This window comes from Muscardinus avellanarius (genome assembly GCF_963383645.1).
Source record: "Muscardinus avellanarius genome assembly, chromosome: 16".
Lineage (NCBI taxonomy): Eukaryota > Metazoa > Chordata > Mammalia > Rodentia > Gliridae > Muscardinus > Muscardinus avellanarius.
Window position 1 is genome coordinate 45,247,899 of NC_137802.1, and position 20,157 is coordinate 45,268,055.

A 20,157-nucleotide genomic window follows, 5' to 3' on the forward strand; every position below is an offset into this window, starting at 1 on the left:
TGCTGGGCCGGCAGCTCTTCCGTGTAGATGGCTTTGCCTGGTGTTTTACTCCTGGTATACACTGGTCCAAGTACATCATGTTGGTCACAGAATGTGTGGCTCACCTTCCCCCAGCAACGCAGCCAAGCCAGTCTCCCATCCAGTCTCTTTACTGTGGATTTCACCATCAGAGCCACTGGGAGGTGCACACAGCTTTAACCCCCTGTGTGCTGGGGAGGGGCGGGGGATTCAGGGTTATAAAACTAGCTGTGTTCTTTGAGCATCCTAGGGGAAGCGACCCGAGCACACGTACTGGGCACAATGTGGGGGGGGGGGGGGCTGGAGTCAGGCAGGACAAAGGGGGAGTGTGGTGCGCAGGTAGGGTGCATGTGAGGACATGCTGGGGAAGGGCTTGGGAGGCCACACAGACAGTGCCAAGGTCACCTGAGTGTCCCTGGCTGGGAAGGTGACCCCTGTGTCTTCCCAGGTTCCTCTTTAAGGGTGGACTTCAGGTGAGAGGTACTCCCTACTAACCTGCCAACCTGAACTCAATGCCCAAGTGCAGGGAGGGTCTGCAGGAACAGGTCTGCTACCCACTCCCCAGATCTGGGGGCACCTGGCTCTTTCCTAACACTGACAGTGGACCAGGACCAGTGTGGCTGCAAGGGGGAGGGGAATAAGGCAAGCGGGGCCATGGCAGGCAGTGAGGAGGACCCAGGACTCCTGGTAAAAAAGTGACAGCCCCAGTCTGAGAGAGGAGGGCTGCCACGGGAAAGCATCTCTGTGGCGCCCCATCCTGGAGAGCCACCTCCAGTCTGCAGGTGTCACCCATACCCATGGAGACTAAGCCCCGGGGAGACCACCCAGGTGTCTCCGCAGAGTCAGCTTGGCACATAGGGACCACAACACACAGGTCACCGTGGTGATTTTCACAGAGACAGGACCTGGTCATCAGGGAGAACCACCCCTGCCCCGGGGGATGGAGAGGGTCGCCGTGGTGGCCAGACGCAGAGGCAGCAGTCTGCCCTCTTGGGGGTTCAGGGGGAGCAACGGCTCCTAGCTGACCCGGTATGTGGATGTGTTCTTGGGCTCCGTGCTGGGCACACACCAGTCGCCGGCCTCCTGGATGGTCTGGTAGTGGCGCCAGGCTGACTTGTTGTAGACAGGCAGGCGCTCCACCGAGTCCGTGGACAGGGCCTGTGAAGGGCCAGGGTCAGCAGCCCTACTTCCCCGCGACCTGTCCACGCCTCCAGAGACCACCCCTTCCTGGGTGCACTGTACTGGTCCTCACCCCTCAAATCCCACCTCCTCAGCCCAGCCACTGGCCAACACTACCCTGGGTGTGGGGACAATGAAAGAGTCGGTCCCTTCTGTGTCCCACTCCTGTCCATTGAACAAAGCTGCTCGTCAAAGGGTCAGTGTTTTGGGGTCAGGGAGGAGGCTGGGCTGCGTGCGCTTGATTAAGGTCACCATGTTGGCCCTTTCTTACCCCCTGAGCTAGATGAAGAGACTCCATGGTCCTGTTCCCTTCCGGGTCTAACGGGTCCCAATCATGGACCACAGACTCTGGAATTTCCTGTCAAGCTGGAACTGGGGCTGGGGCCACAGAGCTGAGGAGCTGTTGTTTTGCTGTGATTCTGAGTCTGGAACTGGGGAAGGACCGAGGGGTGGAAGAAAACCCAAGAGCAGGTGCTGCCCGGCGCAGGCAGGGCCCCCCTCACCTTGAGATAGATGACAGCATCCGTCCCGAAGCCCTCCATGGAGAACAGCTGCAGGTCCCCCTGGAAGTACTTGGCATAGAGGCGGGAAATGGGGAGTCCATAACCAAAGCCAGCCTGCAGGGACAGGGAGGCAGCGGTGATGGGGAGGCTCCTGCTTGGCTCCTGGGCCTGCGAGGACTGAGGAGGTGAGTGAAAGGTGCAGGTCTGGGGTCAAGAAGGGAGGGGGGAGAGAAGAGAGCCAGAGAGAGAGAGAAAGAGAGAGAGAGAGAGAGAGAGAGAGAGAGAGAGAGAGAGAGATGGATGGATGGAGGGAGGGAGGGGGAGAAGAGAGCAGAGAGCGCACCCAAGGGCACAGGGTGCAGAGGCCAAAAGGGGATGTGGGATGAGTGAGGAGATCTGGGAGGAGGGAGGAGAGTGGAGGCAGGGAGGAGAGTTCCGCTCAGGTAGCAGGAGGCCAGGGCAGGTCCCAGGGCTCCTGGGAGGCAGGATCTGACTACTCCAGAGGCGCTAAAGGAGGCCTTGGCCAGCTGAGCAAGGCCACAAGAAAGTACTAAGTGCTGGAGCAGGGGAGGACTGAGAAGCATGGCAGGCAGGCAGGCAGGCAGGCAGGCAGACAGACAGATGCAGGTAGGGGACAGGAGGCCCAGACCCAGGAGAGGGGGCTGCCGCCACACACAGCCACACAGCAGTGTGCTTGGGAATTAAGAATCAGGATGGGGAAGGCAACAGGCACCCGCAGCAGTGGGGGTAGGGGGCCGGGTGGCTCCTCACCAGCGGGGTGCCCCTGGTGCCAGGCTGTGGGGTGGGGGCTGTGGAGTACATGTAGCTGAAGAGCCGCTCGATCTTCCTCAAGGGGACACCCCCACCTCGGTCGCTCATCTGGGGGACAGGGGACAGGTCAGGGCCCTCCGGAGCTTGGTCTTCCAATCCCCACCCTTACACCCCTGACCTTCCCCGTCTTCTCCACCCCAGGGTCAAGGGTCACATACTTTGATGGACAGGTCTTCTTCACCCAAGGCTACCATAACCTTGATGGGGGGCAGAACGAGGCTGGACTCGTGGCTCTCCACGGTGGCTCTCATGGCGTTCTGGGGAGGGAACGAGGGTCTGCTGAGTGAGGGAGCCTGCCTTCGAGGTGGCCCTGGTAAGGGTGCCCAGCCTCCTCCTCACCTTGAAGAGTTCGAAGAGCATGTGGTAGAGGTGGGAGGGGACATAGACCATGTGAATGGGCTGGGTGGAGTCGGCAGCTGCAGAATCAAGACCAAGGTCAGGGCTGCGTGGGAGGTCACCTTGCCTTCCCGACTTCACCCCGAGGAGGCGCCATGAAGCCTCTCTATCTACCCTTTGCCCTTCTTCTTCCCCAAAGAGGTACTTGGGCACGTGGCTGCCAGCTAGAGACTTCATCCCCAGCCTCCGGTGAGCTGGGGGGACCCGAGCCTGTGACGCATGGAAGCGTGTTCAACTCCTTTCCTGACCTCCTTCCCTTCCTCCAGCTGGAACCCAGAGCTAGAGGTGGGGAGCCCAGGGATGCCCAGAGGGAAACCTCTCTCTTAATTAAGCCACTGGGACTGGGATTCTGGGAAGACAGCCAAGCTGATGTCCACCTTCTACACCGCTCCTCTCCGTCACTGTCCTGCTCCCTACTTCATCCCTGTCACTGACCACAGCCCAAAATCATCTTGGTTTTTTTTTGTTTTGTTTTGGCTAAAGGCCCCATTCCTCAACCTCCAAGCTCCATGAGAACAGGGACCTTGCCTGTCATGTTTATCAAATGAATAACATGGCCCTCTGCTTCTCCCTTCTAGAGAGCAGGCCACACGCTGACCCTCCTCTCCTGCTCTCCCATGGGTCCTCGGACCTCCCCCACATCCATGCACAGCCTCCCCTGCTCACCATTGATCTCCTGGATCTCCAGGTCAGGGGAGGCCATGTAATACTTGTCACACAGCAGCTTGGCCATGTCGTAGGCATCTGAGAGAAAGTGGGCCATTCAGGGCATGGGTGGCTTGCCCAGCGGGCAGTCCCCTTGGCACTGACACCCGGCATCACCAGTGTTAAACTCCTGGGAACGAGGCCCCTACCCACTGGGAAACAGGCCACCCTGGAGTAGGCAAGCTTGGAGGGGTCCCTGGGGCTCCCCGGTGGGCCAGGGCTGGGGAGAACTCACCTTTCACCACGTCAGACACCTTGCAGTTGGGGTCGATGCTACCGATGTGTTTGGGGTGGGCTGGGTTGGTGCTGCCTTCAAAGATGAGGGCTGCGGGCGAAGGGAAAGTGCTGCTGGCCAGGCCACCGGCCTGCCCAGGACTCAGGCCTGCCCAGGACTCCCTGTTCCTCAGCGCTTCAAACCTCTGGAGGCTCCCATCCTCAAGTCCCCCCACCCCCAGTCCTGCCCTCCATCCTGCTAGGGCTGTTGTAGGCCTGAAGAACGCTTCCTTCCAGAGGTTCCTCCCCACATCGCAGCCCACGCAGACATTGCTTCTTTCCTTATAACTTTTGCCATCTTGCTTTCGAAATTATTTGAGCATGGAAGAATTTATTTAATTTATGATGGCTTTGATTTGTCAGCAATAACAGTGAACCCTCCTGGAAAAAGAAACTCTAAAGTGTGGTGGCGCATGCTTATAATCCCAGCATTCCGGAGGCTGAGAAAGGAGGATCGCAAGTTTGCAGCCAGCCTCAGCTACTTAGTGAGACCCTTTGCAAGTTAGTGAGCCCATGTTTCAAAATAAAGAATAAAAAAATAGGGCTGGGGGTGTAGTTCAGAGTAAAATGCCCCTGGGTTCAATCCTCAGTACCTCCAAAAAAAAAAAAAAAAGAAAACAACCTCTTGTTTTTGTTTTTGCGGTGCTGGGAAATCCAACCCAGGGCCTTGCATTAGGCAAGTTCCATCACTGAGCTACACCTCTAGCCCCAACTCTTTTTCTTTTTCTTTTTCTTTTGCGGTACTGGGGGTGGAACCCAGGGGCATTCTACTTTGAGCTACACCCCAGCCTTATTTTATTTTATTTTATTTGCGGTACTGGGGTAGAACCCAGGGGCTTTTTAGCTCCGTGCTATACCCCCAGCCCTATTTTTTTTATCTTTTATTTTGAAACAGAGTCTCACTGAGTTGCAAAGGGCCTCACTAAGTAGCTGAGGCTGTCCGTGAACCGCGATCCTCCTGTCTCAGCCTCCCAAATGCTGGCCTATTTTTTATTCTTGATTTTGAAACAGGGTCTCACTGGGTTGCAAAGGACCTCACTAAGTAGCTGAGGCTGACTACGAACCACAATCCTCCTGTCTCAGCCTCCCAAAATGCTGGGACTACAAGCGTGCACCACCATGCCCAGCTCCCAACTCTTTTTTATTTTTAGTTTTGAAACAGGGTCTTGCTAACTTGATGAGGGTCTAAGATGCTGAGGCTGGTCTCAAACCTGTGATCCCCCTGTCTCAGCTTCCCAGTATTGGGATTACAGGCGTGCACCACTGTATGGGGCTTGTTTTGCCAACGTTTATAAGGCTCTACATCCACGTTGCCATCTCCTTCTGGAGCCAGTCACGTGGCCCTGGAGCGGCTGGCTTAGCGCCCTATGGCAGCCCCCGCGCCGCGCATGCTCACTGTGCTGGTTGATGAGCATTCGGATGGAGATGCGGCTGAGGTAGAAGCGGTCCAGGAAGTACTGGATGTTCTGGTTGGAGACGGGGTCATCGCCGTAGGTGTCCTTGTACTCCAGCACGCCCTGTGCCATGGTGGGCACCACGTCGTTGTGCCGGTTCCGGATGGTGACCAGGGCGTCGGTGAACCTGCGGGAGGGCAGATATTTGTCCCATCCAGTCCCAGCTCTGGGGCCCCGAGTCTCCTGCACGTCTAACCTCCGCTCTATAGTCTCCACTTGCTCCTCCCTTTCAATCCCATGAACACCCCTTCCCCACCCCTGGATACCCACCTGGAACCTCCCACCACCACCTACCCCCAGCCTTCACTCCGAAGCGCAGCTCCCTCGGGGCGGGGCCCGGCTCTTGCCCACCAACTTGGGCCGCACTGATAATGGAGCCTGTGTTTTTTCCATCAGACTGAACATCCTTGAAAGCCAGGGCCCTTCCTTCCCTCCTTGTGGGGCTCTGCTCCAGATGCCCCTCACCGGCACCCGCCTTCCTGCCACAGTTAGGGCCCTCACTCACTGGCTCAGAGTACGGTGGTCCTCAGGGTCCTTGTCTAGGAACTCCATGATATCCAGCAGACTTTGGACATACCTGTGTGCAGACAGACAACATGCCACAGCTGTACACTGGCAAGGCCCCTCCCCGCCTCGGCTGGGCCTGGCTCTCATTCTGTCTACTGTGGGCACCACACAGCTGTGCCTCCTGACCAGCTGCAGCGCAGGTCTCCGCAACCCATCTCATTTGTGGGAGTCACCCTAACAACCCAGTAAGTTATGCAAGAAAACCCCTCGCTTGCTTGTCTGTCGAGCCCCTAACAATGCCTTAGCTTTGGAATCTTGGAACACTAGTCTTGGGAGGGGCCTGGAAATCAACCCACAGATGGGGAGACTGCATCCCAGGCTGGAAAGAGGAGATCAGACCAGCAAGGCCCGCCATGAGCAAAGGTGCTGAGCTCCACGCACCTCCCTGACCTTCACGGACACAGACTCTAGCATTTTCCCCACACATCTTGTTGGATCCGATAGGGAGCTACTGGTGCACTCGCCATACCAGGGCTGGGCCCAGAATCTGCCTAAGGAACTGGATTCCACAATGGTGGGAGGAAGGGCCTGCTAGTGGGGTGAGCGTCGCCAGCTCTTTCCCAGGGTGGGGACCAAGGTCCCCAAAGAGCCTAGAGAGGCTCACCCTGCTCTGAGTGGCCTGACAGGTGTGGGCGGCCCCTACTGCCAGTTCCACCTGCGCTGGGTCAGAAGCTGGTCTCCCTGGGACCTAGAAAGGAGTTGAAAGCTGAAAGGAGCACCAGGCCAGCAGGGAGCAGGGTCTGCGTGCCAGTCGTGTCCGCTTGTTCTAGAAGATGGTGCCGGCCTTGGAGCACTGTCCCCCTGCTCCCCACCCCGTTTCTGACCCCAGCTTCCTGGTGAACACGCTTGGTTTCTAGCTTGTTCTGTGGAAGGCAGGCAGCACAGAGCCTCTCTCTGGCAGAAATGCCTTCAGCCCTGGGGCCTAGCAGTGGCTTTGAACAAGGCCCCGTCATAGCAGGACTCATTCCCACAGAACGTACATGATGTTCTGACCTTCGCTGTAATCTCTGCCAGGTAAGAAAGGCAGAGCTGAGCCCCACTGCAGGCCCCTCAGCTCTGAGGCCTGGGGCAGTGCCACCGTGGGAAGGGGTAGAATGATGCCCAAGTTGCCAGTGCTCCCGTCACCCATGGGCTGTGACTGCTTCAGACCTCTGTCTACACCGCTCCTCTGCCTGGAATGCCCTTCTCTTTCACCTGGCAGCTGCTGCCCTTCCCGCTCGTGCCAAGACAGCAGAGAAGAGGGTGAAAGAACTAGTTTGGAGCTGACTCTACCAGGTCCCAACGCTGGCTCTTCCATGTCAAGCTTGAGTGGCCTTGGGTAAGTCACGGAACCTCTCTGGGCCTTCCTTATTAGCAAGGAATACACTGCTTCCTGGTGAAGATTAATTGTTACTAGCAGTGCCCAGCACACTAGTGGGCACTCTCTGAACGCATTTATTTATTTATTTATTTATTTATTTATTTATTTATTTATTTACTTATTTAGCAGTACTGGGGATGGAAACCAGGGGCATTCTATCTTTGAGCTATACCCCTAGCCCTATTTTATTTTATTTATTTATTTTTTGTGGTACTAGGGATGGAACCTAGGAGCCCTTCTACCTCCGGGCTATATTTCCAGACCTACTTTATATTTTATTTGAAAACAGGGTCTCACTAAGTTGCTGAGAGCCTCATTTAGTAGCTGAGGCTGGCTTCAAACCTGTGAGATCCTCCTGTCTCAGCCTCCCAAGTGCTGGGATTTCAAGTGTGCACCACCACACCTGACTTCCAGCCCTATTTTTTATTCTTTATTTCGAAACAGGGTCTCACCAAGTTGTGGAGGGCCTAAGTAGCTGAGGCTGGCCACCAACCACGGTCCTCCTGTCTCAGCCTCCCAAGTACTAGAATCACAAGCATGCAATACTAGAATTATAAGCATGCACCACCATGCCTTCTTGAGTGCTTGCTTTTATGATAATGGCTCAAAACTCACCAGCTGGGTGTACCTGCAGAGCCCCGGGCAGCCTCTAACACCCCCTATTGCTTAAAGGCTCCAGATCACACCCTGCTTTAGTCCACCCCTCGTTGGGCAGGAATGGGACTCTCCGCCCTGGGGCTCCTCCCTGGCCTTCCTCCCAGAGCCAGGCAGGCCTGGAGGAGCTGGCCTTGCTGACAGGCCGGGGTTGGAGAGCCAGATGGCAGGAGAGCTGAGCTTCCTCCCAGAGTGCCCCCTCCGAAACCCCAGCAGATACCTGATGGCACTCCCAAGACCTTATCTCCCTCTCCCTGGAGAATTACAACAGCTGACACAAAGTAACCACCATCACCCACACAGGGCCTTTCATCTCCAGCAGCCTGGGGAGAGAACTATCTCCCTCAGTTTGTGGACAAGGAAACAGCTCAGAGAGCAATGGGCTGGGACTCAGGTCTGTCTGGCTCCGAGTCTACCTCGTCTACATCCGTCGCCAATGGCTCACAGTCTACGCTGGTCCTAATACTGCTGCTGCTGACGGCAACAGCCAGCAGTGCCCTGTGAGAGTGTGCTCTGTTCGGACATGCTCCTCCATGTCACCATTTTTATTTACTTATTTATTTTACTTACTTTTGTGTGTATGTGTGTGTGTGCTGGGGATTGAACCCAGGGGTGTTCTACCTCCAAGCTTTACCCCCAGCGCTATTTTAGTTTTTGTTTTGAAACAGAGTCTTGCAGAGCTGCTGAAAGCCTTGCTAAGTTGCTGGGGCTGCCTTCAAACTTGTGATCCTCCTGTCTCAGCCTCCTGAATGATGGGATTATAAGCATGAGCCACCAGGTTGAGCCTTATTATTACTATTATTATTTTTGGTACTGGGGATTGAACCCAGAGGCATTCTACCTCTGAGCTATACCCCCCGCTCTTTTTTTTTTTTTTAATTGTGAAACAGGGTCTCATTAAGTTGCTGAGGGCCTCACTTAGTTGCTAAGGCCAGCCTCAAACCTGCAATCCTTCAGTCTCAGCCTCCCAAGTACTGGATTACAGGTGTGTACCACCACGCCCAGATTCTCTTCCACTTTAACCTCCACAGTAACACTGCCAGGTCAGTGCCACTGGCAGACCCTTTTAACAGATGAGAAAGTCAATATGCAGAGCTAGAATTCATCTCTCAGGCCTATGTGACTAAGCCCCTTGATCCCTCACCATGTCCAGGGTAAAGCTCCATGTACATATGATTCCTGGAGGGGAGGTTTGGGAGACAAGCTGCAAGTGTGCAATGGTGGAGAGAGAAATGAGAAGACCAGCTGCAGCGTGGCACCCTGGGATCCCTTTTCAAGACCCAGGGGCAGGTGGAGGAAGTCAGAGGAGGAGGCCAGAGGAAGCAGCTGAGCTGTGCATGGCCAGCAGGGGGTGGCAGGGTCAGAGTCCCAGTGTGCAGGGGTAGGGCCACCCAGTGAACCTTAACAGGCAGCAATGGGCTGCACGTGGCCCCTGATATGGCTCAAAGGGCGGCAGGATGGGCTGACAACAGGCAGTGCTTCCAGCCAGCACAGTATGGTGCGGGGTCGGCAGCCCAGGCCTCTGGCTCCTGGGCTGTGGGGCAGGTCCAGACTCCCTGCCCGTCCCCTCTCAGGGCCACTCCTGCAGGGAAGTGGCCTGGCTGTCCTCCTATAACAGACAGGAGATCATGAGAAGGGCTTTCCCAGGCCTTCCAGGCCTGAAGTCCCCAGGGGTCTGCAGCTCTAGATGTCATCCTGGGTCAGAGCTGGCTCCTGTCAAGACACTGGGATGGACCATGCAGGCTTCTGGGCCACCCACCCTCCTGGGGGCGGGGAAAGAGCTGGGTAGGAAAGTAGACTGGCGTGTCCAGGCAGAGCGGGCAGTGGGGCCCTGCCTGACGTCTGGAGGAGGCCTGGGAACATGGAGGTGCCCAGAGCTCAGCTCTGCTCTCTCCAGCCCTGAGCCCTGGGCTGGGATGCAGGAGGAGGAGAGGCACACCTCAGAGGAAGGCATGTAGGAGAGGGAGGAGGGAGAAAGAGAAGGCCCAGCAGGCCTGTGTGGGAGTGCTGAGTGTGTGGGGAGTGTGTGTAAGTCTGAATGTAAAGAGTGCATGCTGTGGGCGTGTGGACGTGTGTGCACAGGGGTGTGACGAGAGGTGGCCTCTGAGGGGAGGTGCAGCCCTGGCCTCTGTGGAGGAGTGGCAGGCTGGAGCTGGCTGTGCCACAAAGGCTCTCGGGCCGCTCCAGTCCCCAAATGCAAAATGAAGAAGTAGGCAGCTGATTGGAGACGCGCAGGGGCGCGCTCAGTGCTGCTGGCTCGTACCCAGCATCTATCCTGCCAGTTAAGGCCGGGCGTCCAAGGGGTTCCAACAGCCAGCTGAGCTGGGGCTTTAGCCCCGCCTGGCTCTGGCACGAGCCTCCTGGGCCTTCTGCTTGTTATTCCTCTCACGGGGCAAGGCCTGGCTGGTTCCCTCCCTCGGGGTGGGAGCAGGATTTGCCAGAGGCGGGGTCTGGGGTCCGCACACTCTGCTGACAGGCGAGGGAAGTTGGTGACAGGGTGCTAGCCACATCGTCCTCCACCGCCTCAACCTGTCCTCCTCCCTACAACCCCCGCAAAGACTCTTAGTGGCAGGAGTGACTCACTATCATTTGTTTCTACTGTGTACCTCCTACTTAGCTCCTGCATTTTCTGGAAGCCCGTCCCCACTGTCCACGCTCCCTTCAGGCTCTTCCCCTCCTGAGAGGGACCCAGAGTGTCAGCGATACCGGCTGACACGCAGTTTGTGAGTGAACCCTGCTTTCCCGCAGACTTGCACGCTGCTTGGAAACCCTTGACACCACGTCACGGCGTGGCTCCTTCCTTTCCCTTCCAGCACACAGTCTCCAAAGCTCACAACCCAGGTTCGAATCCCAGATCCCCCACCGGCTCCCAGAGTGGCCTTAGACAAGTTTCTACACCTCCCCGGACCTCAGCTTCTCATCTTGGAATGAGGGTCATGGCCAGACCTGCTTCATAAGGCAGAGCACACTCAGGATGGCTCCAAGCACGCAGCCAGCCCTGGCTACAATAGTTCTTGTCATTATTGTCGCCCACAGTCACAGGGGCTCAGAAACTACCATGGTTACATCATCTCTGGTCTGCTGGGGCTGCTGCCTAGAAACCTGGGGACATTGCTGGTGTTGACCGCGTTCTACACACCATCACATCTAGGGATGGCATTTGGCCCCGAAAAACAGAATGGGTCCCCATTTTACAGATGAGGAAGCCGGGGGTCAGAGGCCCCACCCCTCCTGCCAAGGATGAAGTGTCCACAAGGCTCAAAGTCAAGCGTGCTGATGCAAGTTCGGGGCTCTGTCACCTCCGAAATATGGTCCTGCCACCCCAAGTCTGTCCAGCTGAAATAATTCCTCATGTTTATTTGGAACTGGGAATTCTTCGTGTACAATGACTGCGCAGATCCTGCCCCTGGCTGAGCAGAAAATCTGTGAGCCGTGACCACATAGTGGCTGCTGCGTCACTGACAACTGTGTGTGCCCGGCGCTCTCGGCTCCCGAGGGGAGGCGTTACGCATTGCTCATCAGACTCATCCCTGGAAAGTGGCCCCCTCTTCTTGTGCAGACCCTGCTCATCCCACCGCCTCTGTCATCCCAGCTGGAGGTTTCTCCTGGAGAAAGAGATCTGAGCTCTCCTGCAGCAGCTGCCTTGTCTCCACCAGCAAGCCCTGCCTGCCCCCACACTTCAGTCTTTCTCACTGGAGCTGATGGCCGCTGGCTCTGGAAGCGCTCAGCGGGTTGATTCTTCAGGACCCATCGAGATGCCTTAGCAATAATCCCTTGGTCTGTTCTCTACGCTGAATCATCCGCTGGGGAAGTGTTTTCTTTTGTCTAACTTCACTCCCTCCTGTTGCTACTTGACATTACTTAATAAGCTTTGATGGAAGAATAAATCAGGCCAAACCCCCACATATCACCAATTTTTAGGAAAGGACTTTGCAGAGCCCCTGGAGTGGGGGGTCAGGGGCAGCCCAGCAGCCCCATGCCCTGGCCTTGCATTTGCTTTTCCCAGGAACACAGTGTCCAGAGAGAAGCCTGAGTAGCCCTGTCCGGGAGTCAGAGACCAGTTGGAAAAGCAGCCAGGCCAGTCAGCCGGACTGAGCCGGAGGAGGGCAGACGAGAACAGATGGTACCTTCTGTCTCCTCCCACCTCGCCATCACCTCATGGTGGGGCGTGCAGGTTGGCTCAGAGGTCCTGGGCACAGCAAGGGGTGACCTGGTTGGGCCACGTGAAAAATCAGACTTTTCCCTCCCCCCACCCCACCACAGTCTGCACACAATACAATCCAGACCCACAGAGTAAGTTCTCAGCACACTGAGCCAGGCTCTGGGTTGCCTAGGTGCGTCTGGTGTCCATTCCAACTTCCCACAACTTGCCACTCAGCCACGCTCACTGTGCACCTAGCATGTAGCTGGCTTTGTGTGTGCAGCACTTCCCGCCCATGGCTCGTTTCACTAGAATAAGCCAGGTATGCGCACGTCCGTGCACAGAGATGACGCTGGCGGGCCGCCAGTGAAGCTCAGGAAACCTCAGCTCTGTCTGCTTACGGAAGGAGGGTAGTGGTTGGCATTTTCTTCTAACTACATTTCTGTGTCTCCCAAATGTCAGAATGGACCTGTTCTGCTTGTGCAATGAGGAGAGGAGAGGGGGAAGCATGAATGTTACTTTTAAATCATACTCTGACTCTTCACTTAAATAAAACTAACTCCTCAGCACTCCCTGCTCCTCCCACTAGCTGCCCGCCCCATCTTGGCAGGAATTCTATTTTCTTGTGAGGCCATGGACTCCCAGAGCGCAGCTGTTGCTGTTTTCTTAGTCCTAGCAGGGTACTGGGCTCAGAGGTGTGGACATATGCTCCTGAGTCCAAAAGGAAACTCCAGCCATTCCGTAACAAGTCCTGGCGACCAGAAGATTCTGCGCAGGCAGCAGGAAAGCCCATTGATTAGTCAGCTACATGCTCAGTGGCAGGGCGCACCCTTGTTTATGCTTCCTGTGACAGGCCGCTGGCTCTTGGCATCCAGTTCCTCAAACCCGGACAGCGCTCCTGAACGAAGCTGGCCAAGGCTTTTTCTCTGCTCTCCTGGCTACCTGCAATAGACTCGAGTCCTTTGCCCATCAAAGCTCTTTGGATCATTCTTGCCTCTACTTGAGCATTTTCCAACAGCCAAAATGGTCAGGCTCAGCTTGGATTATGTAATTTGTTTCAGGATTTGCTTCTTCTTGTTTCTCTGTTTCCCAAAAAGTAACCCCAAATAAATAATGACTAACGGGGGGGGGGGGGGGCTGGAGTTCCAGGCCCAGGGCTGGTGGCTACTGTTGATATGACTGTGACTATCATTTCCTGGATGGATCCTGGGTTCCCAAAGAAAGTGGCAAGATAAGGGCTGGCCCACAGACACAGAGCAAGGAGCTTGACCTCTGCCCCTACCGGGGCCTAGGGTTCCCATGTGACCCTGGGCAACCCTTTGGCTTCTTATAGCCCCCGTGCCTTCCCTCTGTCCCTTTCCCATCAAGGAAGCTGGGGGCGTAGGGACTCTGTCCCTGAGCCCAGGAGCACAGGGTGGTGGAGTGGGAGGGGTCTCACCAGCTCTGCACTAGCTGCACGGAGGGGGTGCCCAGCACGCGGTCTGGAAGCAGGTTGATCTCTTTCATGATGTTGGCCAGGCGCACGGGCAGCTCCTGCCGGAGGAAGGTGAATGATGTTTTCTCACAGGCATTGCTGGACCCTGGAGGAAGAGAGAGGGGTTAACCGCAGCCACAAACCACAGGAGCCTGAGGACATCTGCAGGGTCAGGTCAGCCCAACCCTGCACTGACCAAGGGCTCAGGGAGGGGAGAATGACCTGCCACGGGCACACGGCCTAACACAGGCCACCTCCTTTCTCCACCACAGCTTACCTTACCAGGGCAGGCCTCCCCTGGCCCCTGTCAGAGCTTTTCTGGGCTAAGTCATTCTCAACAGGTGCTCACCCTGGGGGTTGACTGGGGTTGGGGCAGGGGCGAGTGAGAGGCACCTGAGAAATCCCTCCTGCCCTGGGCTATACCCTGGGCTACACTCCCATGCCTACAGGGTCCCAGCGCTCCCTGGCCCAGGCCACTTTACCCAGGCTGTGAGGCAGATGGATGCTCATCACAGAGTTGCCCCTAAATCAATGCCAATCTTCAAGGCAAATGGGGCCTTTGGTCCGCGCTCAAGATGAGCAGCAGGTAGAGGACTGAATAAGGCCATGGCCCAGAAGCAAGAGACCTAGGTCCTGGTCCAGGCTCTGCTTCCAACTCTGTCACCCAGGAAATAGCACCATCTTTCTTTTTTTTTCCTTCCTTTCTTTTTTCTTTTTCTTTTCTTTTCTTTCTTTTTTTTTCTTTTCTTTTTTCTTTTTTTTTTTGCAGATCTGGGGATAGAACCAAGAGGCATTTGACCTCTGAGCTACACCCCCGTCCCTATTTTTTATTCTTTATTTTGAAACCGGGTCTCACTGAGTTGCGGAGGGTTCCCATGTGACCCTGGGCAACGCTTTGGCTTCTTAGAGCCCCTAAGTAGCTGGGGCTGTCCGTGAACTGCGATCCTCCGGTCTCAGCCTCCTGAATGCTGGGATTACAAGTGTGTGCCACTACGCCCGGCTAGCACCATCTTTCGAAGGCCCCAGTTTCCTCCACCGTACAAGTGGGGACAAACTCTACTCTGAGTCCTACACAGATGTGACCTTTGTTTCTTTCCGTGTGTGTGTGTGTGTGTGTGTGTGTGTGTGTGTGTGTGGTACTGGGGACTGAACCCAAAAGTATTATGCCACCAAGCTACACCCCCAGCCCTTATTTATTTATTTATGTATTTATTTATTTATTAGGTTGCTGAAGTCTCACTGAGTTGCTGAGGTTGGCCATGAACCTGCAATCCTCCTGCCTTAGCCTCCCAAGTACTGGGATTACAGGTGTGCACCACCAAACCTTAGCCAGATGTGACATTTTTGTGGTCCAATAAGGGTAGGGCGCCTGCTAAGGGCTGGGAGTGGACCCAGGAGGCTTTCCCACATGAGAGAAGCTCAACACTCAAGCAGGGGATGGGGCAGGAAGACATATCTTGGGAAACAGGTGTTCCGTCTTGGCTGCTACCTCCCTGCCCCACTTCTGTCAGTGACGCAGCTGTAACCGAAGCCAGGCACTATCTACTCAACTCTTGAGGGACCTGGGCCCCCTCCCAAGTCCCAGCTGGCACCATGGAAATACCGTGTAGCCAGGGCTCACATAATGTCTGTATCAGCTGCCACGCTGGCATGGGCTTCCTTCTGCCCCAGAGTCACTCCTAAAGCGCAGGTAGTGGGCAATCCTGACCCAGGGACAGCCAAGGGAGGGTACAGGCAGCTTCACAGTGACTTGGGCCTCTGCCCAGCTGGGGCCAGGCTGGCAGGCTGGAATGGATTTGATCTTCAAGTGTCCTTGCCCATTGGGGCAGCTGCAGCGGCTGGAGAGTGGAGGCATGCCAGTCTGGGTCCTTTGCTACTGTTGGCATCTCCTTCTGAAGGAGCCTCCTCCCCAACTACCCCAGGCTCTCCCTGGTGTTCTTAGGAGTACCGGACCCTGCATGTCCAGCCCGGGTCTCCTTCCAGATGGCTGTATCCCTAGACCCTGCCTTGTCACTCCTACCAACGTGTCCCCCAAATTTCTCTCTATCTTCCACTCTAAGAGTTGTCAGGGCAACCCCCATTAGCCCTTTAGTGTCCAGATGGGACGCTAATCCCTCCCTGCCCTGACCTTAGACCTAATGTCCCTACTCTCTGAGACTCCCCTCACACAAAGCCTGGGAGAAAAACTTGGAGGCCTCCTTCAAGGCGCCCCCCATTTCCATCAACTGTCCAGGGGACAGTGTCTTGGCCAGAGCACCCTTAACTCTTTCAGGGCCAGCCAGCCTCCAGGTTAACCCCTTCCTGCCTGTAACTCTTCCGGAGCACTCAGGGCCTGGCCTCTCCTCCCCTCGGCCCTAACATCTCATTGCTAGGGCGCTTTTCTCGGCGCTGCAGCCCCCGCGGACCCCCGAGCCCTCCACCTCCCGCTCACTCCATACCGAAGTCCAGAAACTGCTTCATGGACAGGGGCGACGGGGAGAACTTGCTGAAGTGCTCGATGTACTTAGGCGCCCCTGCCAGGGACGCATTCTTCAGCAGCGCCCGGACCCAGCGCATGGCGGCGACGCCCGCTGCTCGGGCTCCGCTCCGGCCGGCTGTCCCCGCGGGCAGCACTGGCGCTCGGCTCGGCCCAGTCCGGCCCAGCGATGTGGTTCGGCCGCCTCCTCCCTACCCCCTGCCCAGGCGGCTCGTCTGACGTACAGCCAATCGGATCGTCGTGGCTCCCTGATGTAGCCAATGGCCGTACACAAACAACCCCGGGAGCACCAATAACCTTGCACCCCGGCACGTGGCTTCGTTCTGGGTCCGCCCTCTTAACCCTGACTTTGCTGGAGACGGCCTGTTGTTTTCGTGGGCTCGGTGCACGTCCCGCCCCTGTGCGCTCACTCCTCCCCCGCCTCCCAGGGGCTAACCCCGGTTAACCTCTCCCTCTCCAGAGGCCAGCCAGCCTCTGCTTCCTCTTCCATTCCTGCAGGTCCTTTGCTTCCTCCCCACGTCTTGTCGGCTCCTTTTAATCCTTCCCTAGACTTCCAGGTAGCTTTCAGCGAATCTTTTTTTTCTCCCAAAGGTATTTGTTTCACCTGCCCGGATCCCTGCCCTCCCTTAAGGGGTCTGGTCTTGTAGCTTCCCAACCCAGATGACTGGCCCAGACTGAATAGTTGCATAATTCAGAATCAGGATAGGAACCTAGTATTAGTATAATCTGTCCTATATAGGTGTAACCCACTTGTTCCAGTAAAGATCCCAGCGGCCCATGAAAAGGTGAAAAACACCCCAAAGCCCGGTGTAGTGGCGCACATTTGTAATCCCAGTACTTGGGAGACTGAGACAGGATAGTAAATTCAAGGACAGCCTCAGCACCCTAGCATAGGGAGGTTCACAGTAAGATAGTAGCCCTGTTTAAATAAATAAATAGATAAGTAAGTAAATGTGCCTGGGGTGTAATCAGAGGGATACCCCTGGGTTTAAATCTTAAGTACCCCCCAACAACAACAAAAAGGAAAAGAGGAAGAAAGAAAGGAAGGAAGGGAGGGAGGGAGGAGGGAAGAAAAAAAAACATATTTAGAGTTCAAACCTTCACGCTCAGGGCTAGTATCCGAACTGCAGAGGCAGCAGCTCACCATCAGTGCTAATTTCCAAAACGTTTTCATTTCACTATCTAGCTTATTTGACCTAACATAATGCCCTGGGCAGTTTATTCAGCCCCCGGAGAGGGAAACTTTCATTGCACCCGGCTTCCTTAGAACCAGGGAGGACCGAGCCCTGGGGGTAGGACGCTCACCCGCCCCAGCAGCTCAGCCTCTTTCGTGGGAAACTCCGTGCGCCCACTGGTGGTAGAATGTGGTATGCAAGCCCCTGGGCCTAGGGGGCGACCTGCTTTGATCTTTGGCAGTGGTGTAGCTGGAAGCCTACACTTACCCAGAGACTATATTACCTGCTAAGTTTTGTGCTGAAATCAGAAACCACACACAGGATTAAGACAGCCTTTTCATGGGTCATTTTGGGAGACAGTTGCATAAGTAAATCATGAGAACAGCTATAGCCAACACAGCAAACTACAAATGATGATCTGTGCCAGTCGCTGTTTGTGTGCAGAAACTCATTTAATCCTTAAAACGACTCCGTTGTCTTGTACTATTATTATCCTCCTTTTATAGATGGGGAAACTGAGTCTCAGGATCATTCTCAACTACAAATCTGACCTTGTTGCTTCTGTTCACAGCCTTTCGGCAGTTCTCCACTTCTTCCTGTAGCCTTTCCAGTTGTCCCACGATGGCTTTGGCCTTACTCTCCAGCCTCCTCTTCTGCATTCTTCTGCTCCACTCCCAGCCCCACTCACCCGCTGCCTCAAACCAGCATCTAACCTACAAGCCATTGCAGGTGCGGTCTTTCCTGTCTCCATCATTCTTCTCAACTTTACCTACCCATGCTTCAGGTCTCAGCTGCTCAGTCATCCCTTCCTCCAGGAAGCCTTCCCTGACCCTCTGCACTGGGGTATGAGCTCCCTCCAAGGGCTTCTTAGAGCTCCTAATCTTGGCAAGGTGTGGTGCCACACATCACACCGTGTGGCAATTGTTTGCTGACTCATCTCTCTTCCCTATTAGACCTTAAGCCTCAGAAGGGCACATGTTGTGCATAGAGAGACCAGGGAGGTCCACCATGCATCACTGGTCTAGCAATTAGGAAGTGATAGGTACCTTGGTAAGTACAATTCTTAAGTGAGAGCCAGAGTGTATGGTATATTATATGTAGAAATTCAAGCCCTGTGCTTAGCAATAAATGGTAGCTATTATTATTATTGTCAAAGTAACAAGGAAAAGGCTATGACTTTGAGGCTAGGTGTGGGAAAATGAAAGAGATTTCCCCTCATCTTCACCTTAGAGTGGGACTTCCACAAAGTGGTCTTTATGCTTAGATAGCTTCCTTCAGCCGGCCGTAGTGGTGCACACTTGTAATCCCAATACTTGGGAGGCTGAGACAAGAGGGTTACAGGTTCTCGGTCAGCCTCAGCTACTTAGTGAGGCCCTCCGCAATTTAGTGAGACCCTGTTTCAAAATAAAGAACAAAAAATAGGGTGGGGGTGTAGCTTGGAGGTAGAATGCCCCTGGGTTCAATCCCCAGTACTGCCAAAAAAAGGAGAGAAAAAGACAACAACAAAAGACTTTCTTCTGCAGAGCTTGCTGCAAGGTGCAATTGAACGGTATGTTACCATGTAGAGTCATACTAGGTTAAGTGATGCTGAGGTAACAAAAAAAAAACCCAGTCCCCAAATGCCCCACTAGATGAACAATGTGTACTGGTGGGGGACTCAGGCTGGCAGAAGCTTAATCTCAACACAGTCTTCCACAGCAGCAGAGGCAGGGGAAGAACTGGGAGGGTTTTACACCAGCAAATAAATGCTTCAGCCCACGAGGGATCAACTTTCCTCCTGCTCAATCTAACCTGGATGGCTCAGGAAGTACCATCCCACCACATAGCCAGGAGCAGATCATCACCTTAACAGTCTTTTTAGTGTTGCAAGAGATGCAGCTGTGTGTGTGTGTGTGTGTGTGTGTGTGTGTGTGTGTGTGTGTGTGTGTGTGTGTGCTTGCCCAAGCAATGGCTCACAGAAGCCCAAGGCTGGGCATGTGAAGCTAGCCAGAGGGGCGAGTAAGCTCCACTTTGGGTTAAGCAGGAAGTGGCTGTGAGGAAAGGACTGAGCTGGGCTGAGCTGGGTTTTGACACCCTACATGTGGTGTTATTCTCAAACAAGTGAATCCAGATTCTGGAAAACAAAGTGAGTTTTCTGATCACACTTGGCATCCCTAGGCAGGGGCTGGGGATCCCTTGGGGGAATTAAACATTCTGCTGTCTACTGCTGGGACAGGGCAAACCCCAGCTCAGAGTATGAGGGGCCAGGTGCAGGCTGGGCATTGGGACCAGGATTCTCTCATGTTGGTCCTGCTGGAGAGAGAGTGGAGAACAAACAGCTGCTACAATATGGAGGCCGGGAGACAGCTCTGAGAATGGCTTGGGTCTGTAGGCTCTGAGTGGCTGAATCTGGGACCTGATCCTAAGCTTCTTTGGACAGTAATCCCCAGCCTTCAGTGAAATCTTGCCAAGGGTCAAGGACTTAGAGGAAAAATCCTCTCTTCCTCTTTTTCCCTGCTTGGAATCCAACCCAGGGCTTCTCACATGCTAGGCAAGTGCTTTATCACTGAGAGATACCCAGAGCTCAGCTCTGGGGAAGATTATCAGGAAGACCTGTACTATAATTTAGGGCAAAGAAATCAAGGAGAGACAGCTTGGTTCTATCCCCAGGCCTGTGTAGAGGAGACAACCTCAGCATAGAAAAAGAGGCTGCTCTAAGAACTCCAGGAGATGTGGGATGCAAAGGGGGAGGGGTTCTTTCCAAACAATGTGGCTACCTAAGCTTGGTACCCAAACACTGCTGGAGAGCCTCCAAAAGAGAGCTGGGGTATGGGCACTCTGCAGCTTTGGGTCAGTGGTCACCTTCTGATCTCGTCATGGTGTCCAGGAGTGGTGGTGGGGAAACAGAGTGGGGTGGAGGGAGCTCTGTCTCTCAACCCATGCACCCAGCCTTGCTCTGCTATGGCCAGGAC

General features: G+C 55.0%; 1 protein-coding gene across 2 annotated transcripts; it reads right to left on the reverse strand.

The window, feature by feature from the left end:
- Nucleotides 1-1,035: 1,035 nt before the first annotated feature.
- Nucleotides 1,036-16,111, reverse strand: PDK2 (pyruvate dehydrogenase kinase 2; the record flags this gene model as incomplete). Of its 2 annotated transcripts, none has more annotated exons than XM_080712513.1 (11): nucleotides 1,036-1,176; nucleotides 1,701-1,814; nucleotides 2,472-2,579; nucleotides 2,690-2,788; nucleotides 2,871-2,947; nucleotides 3,594-3,671; nucleotides 3,868-3,957; nucleotides 5,302-5,486; nucleotides 5,865-5,936; nucleotides 13,520-13,661; nucleotides 15,994-16,111. In XM_080712513.1, the coding sequence occupies 11 exons, from the start codon at nucleotides 16,109-16,111 to the stop codon at nucleotides 1,036-1,038; spliced, it is 1,224 nt and encodes a 407-aa protein (XP_080568639.1). The 2 variants fall into 2 exon arrangements, with proteins under 2 accessions (XP_080568639.1, XP_080568638.1); XM_080712512.1 differs by having other exon boundaries at nucleotides 3,868-3,980; nucleotides 5,289-5,486.
- Nucleotides 16,112-20,157: the final 4,046 nt, after the last annotated feature.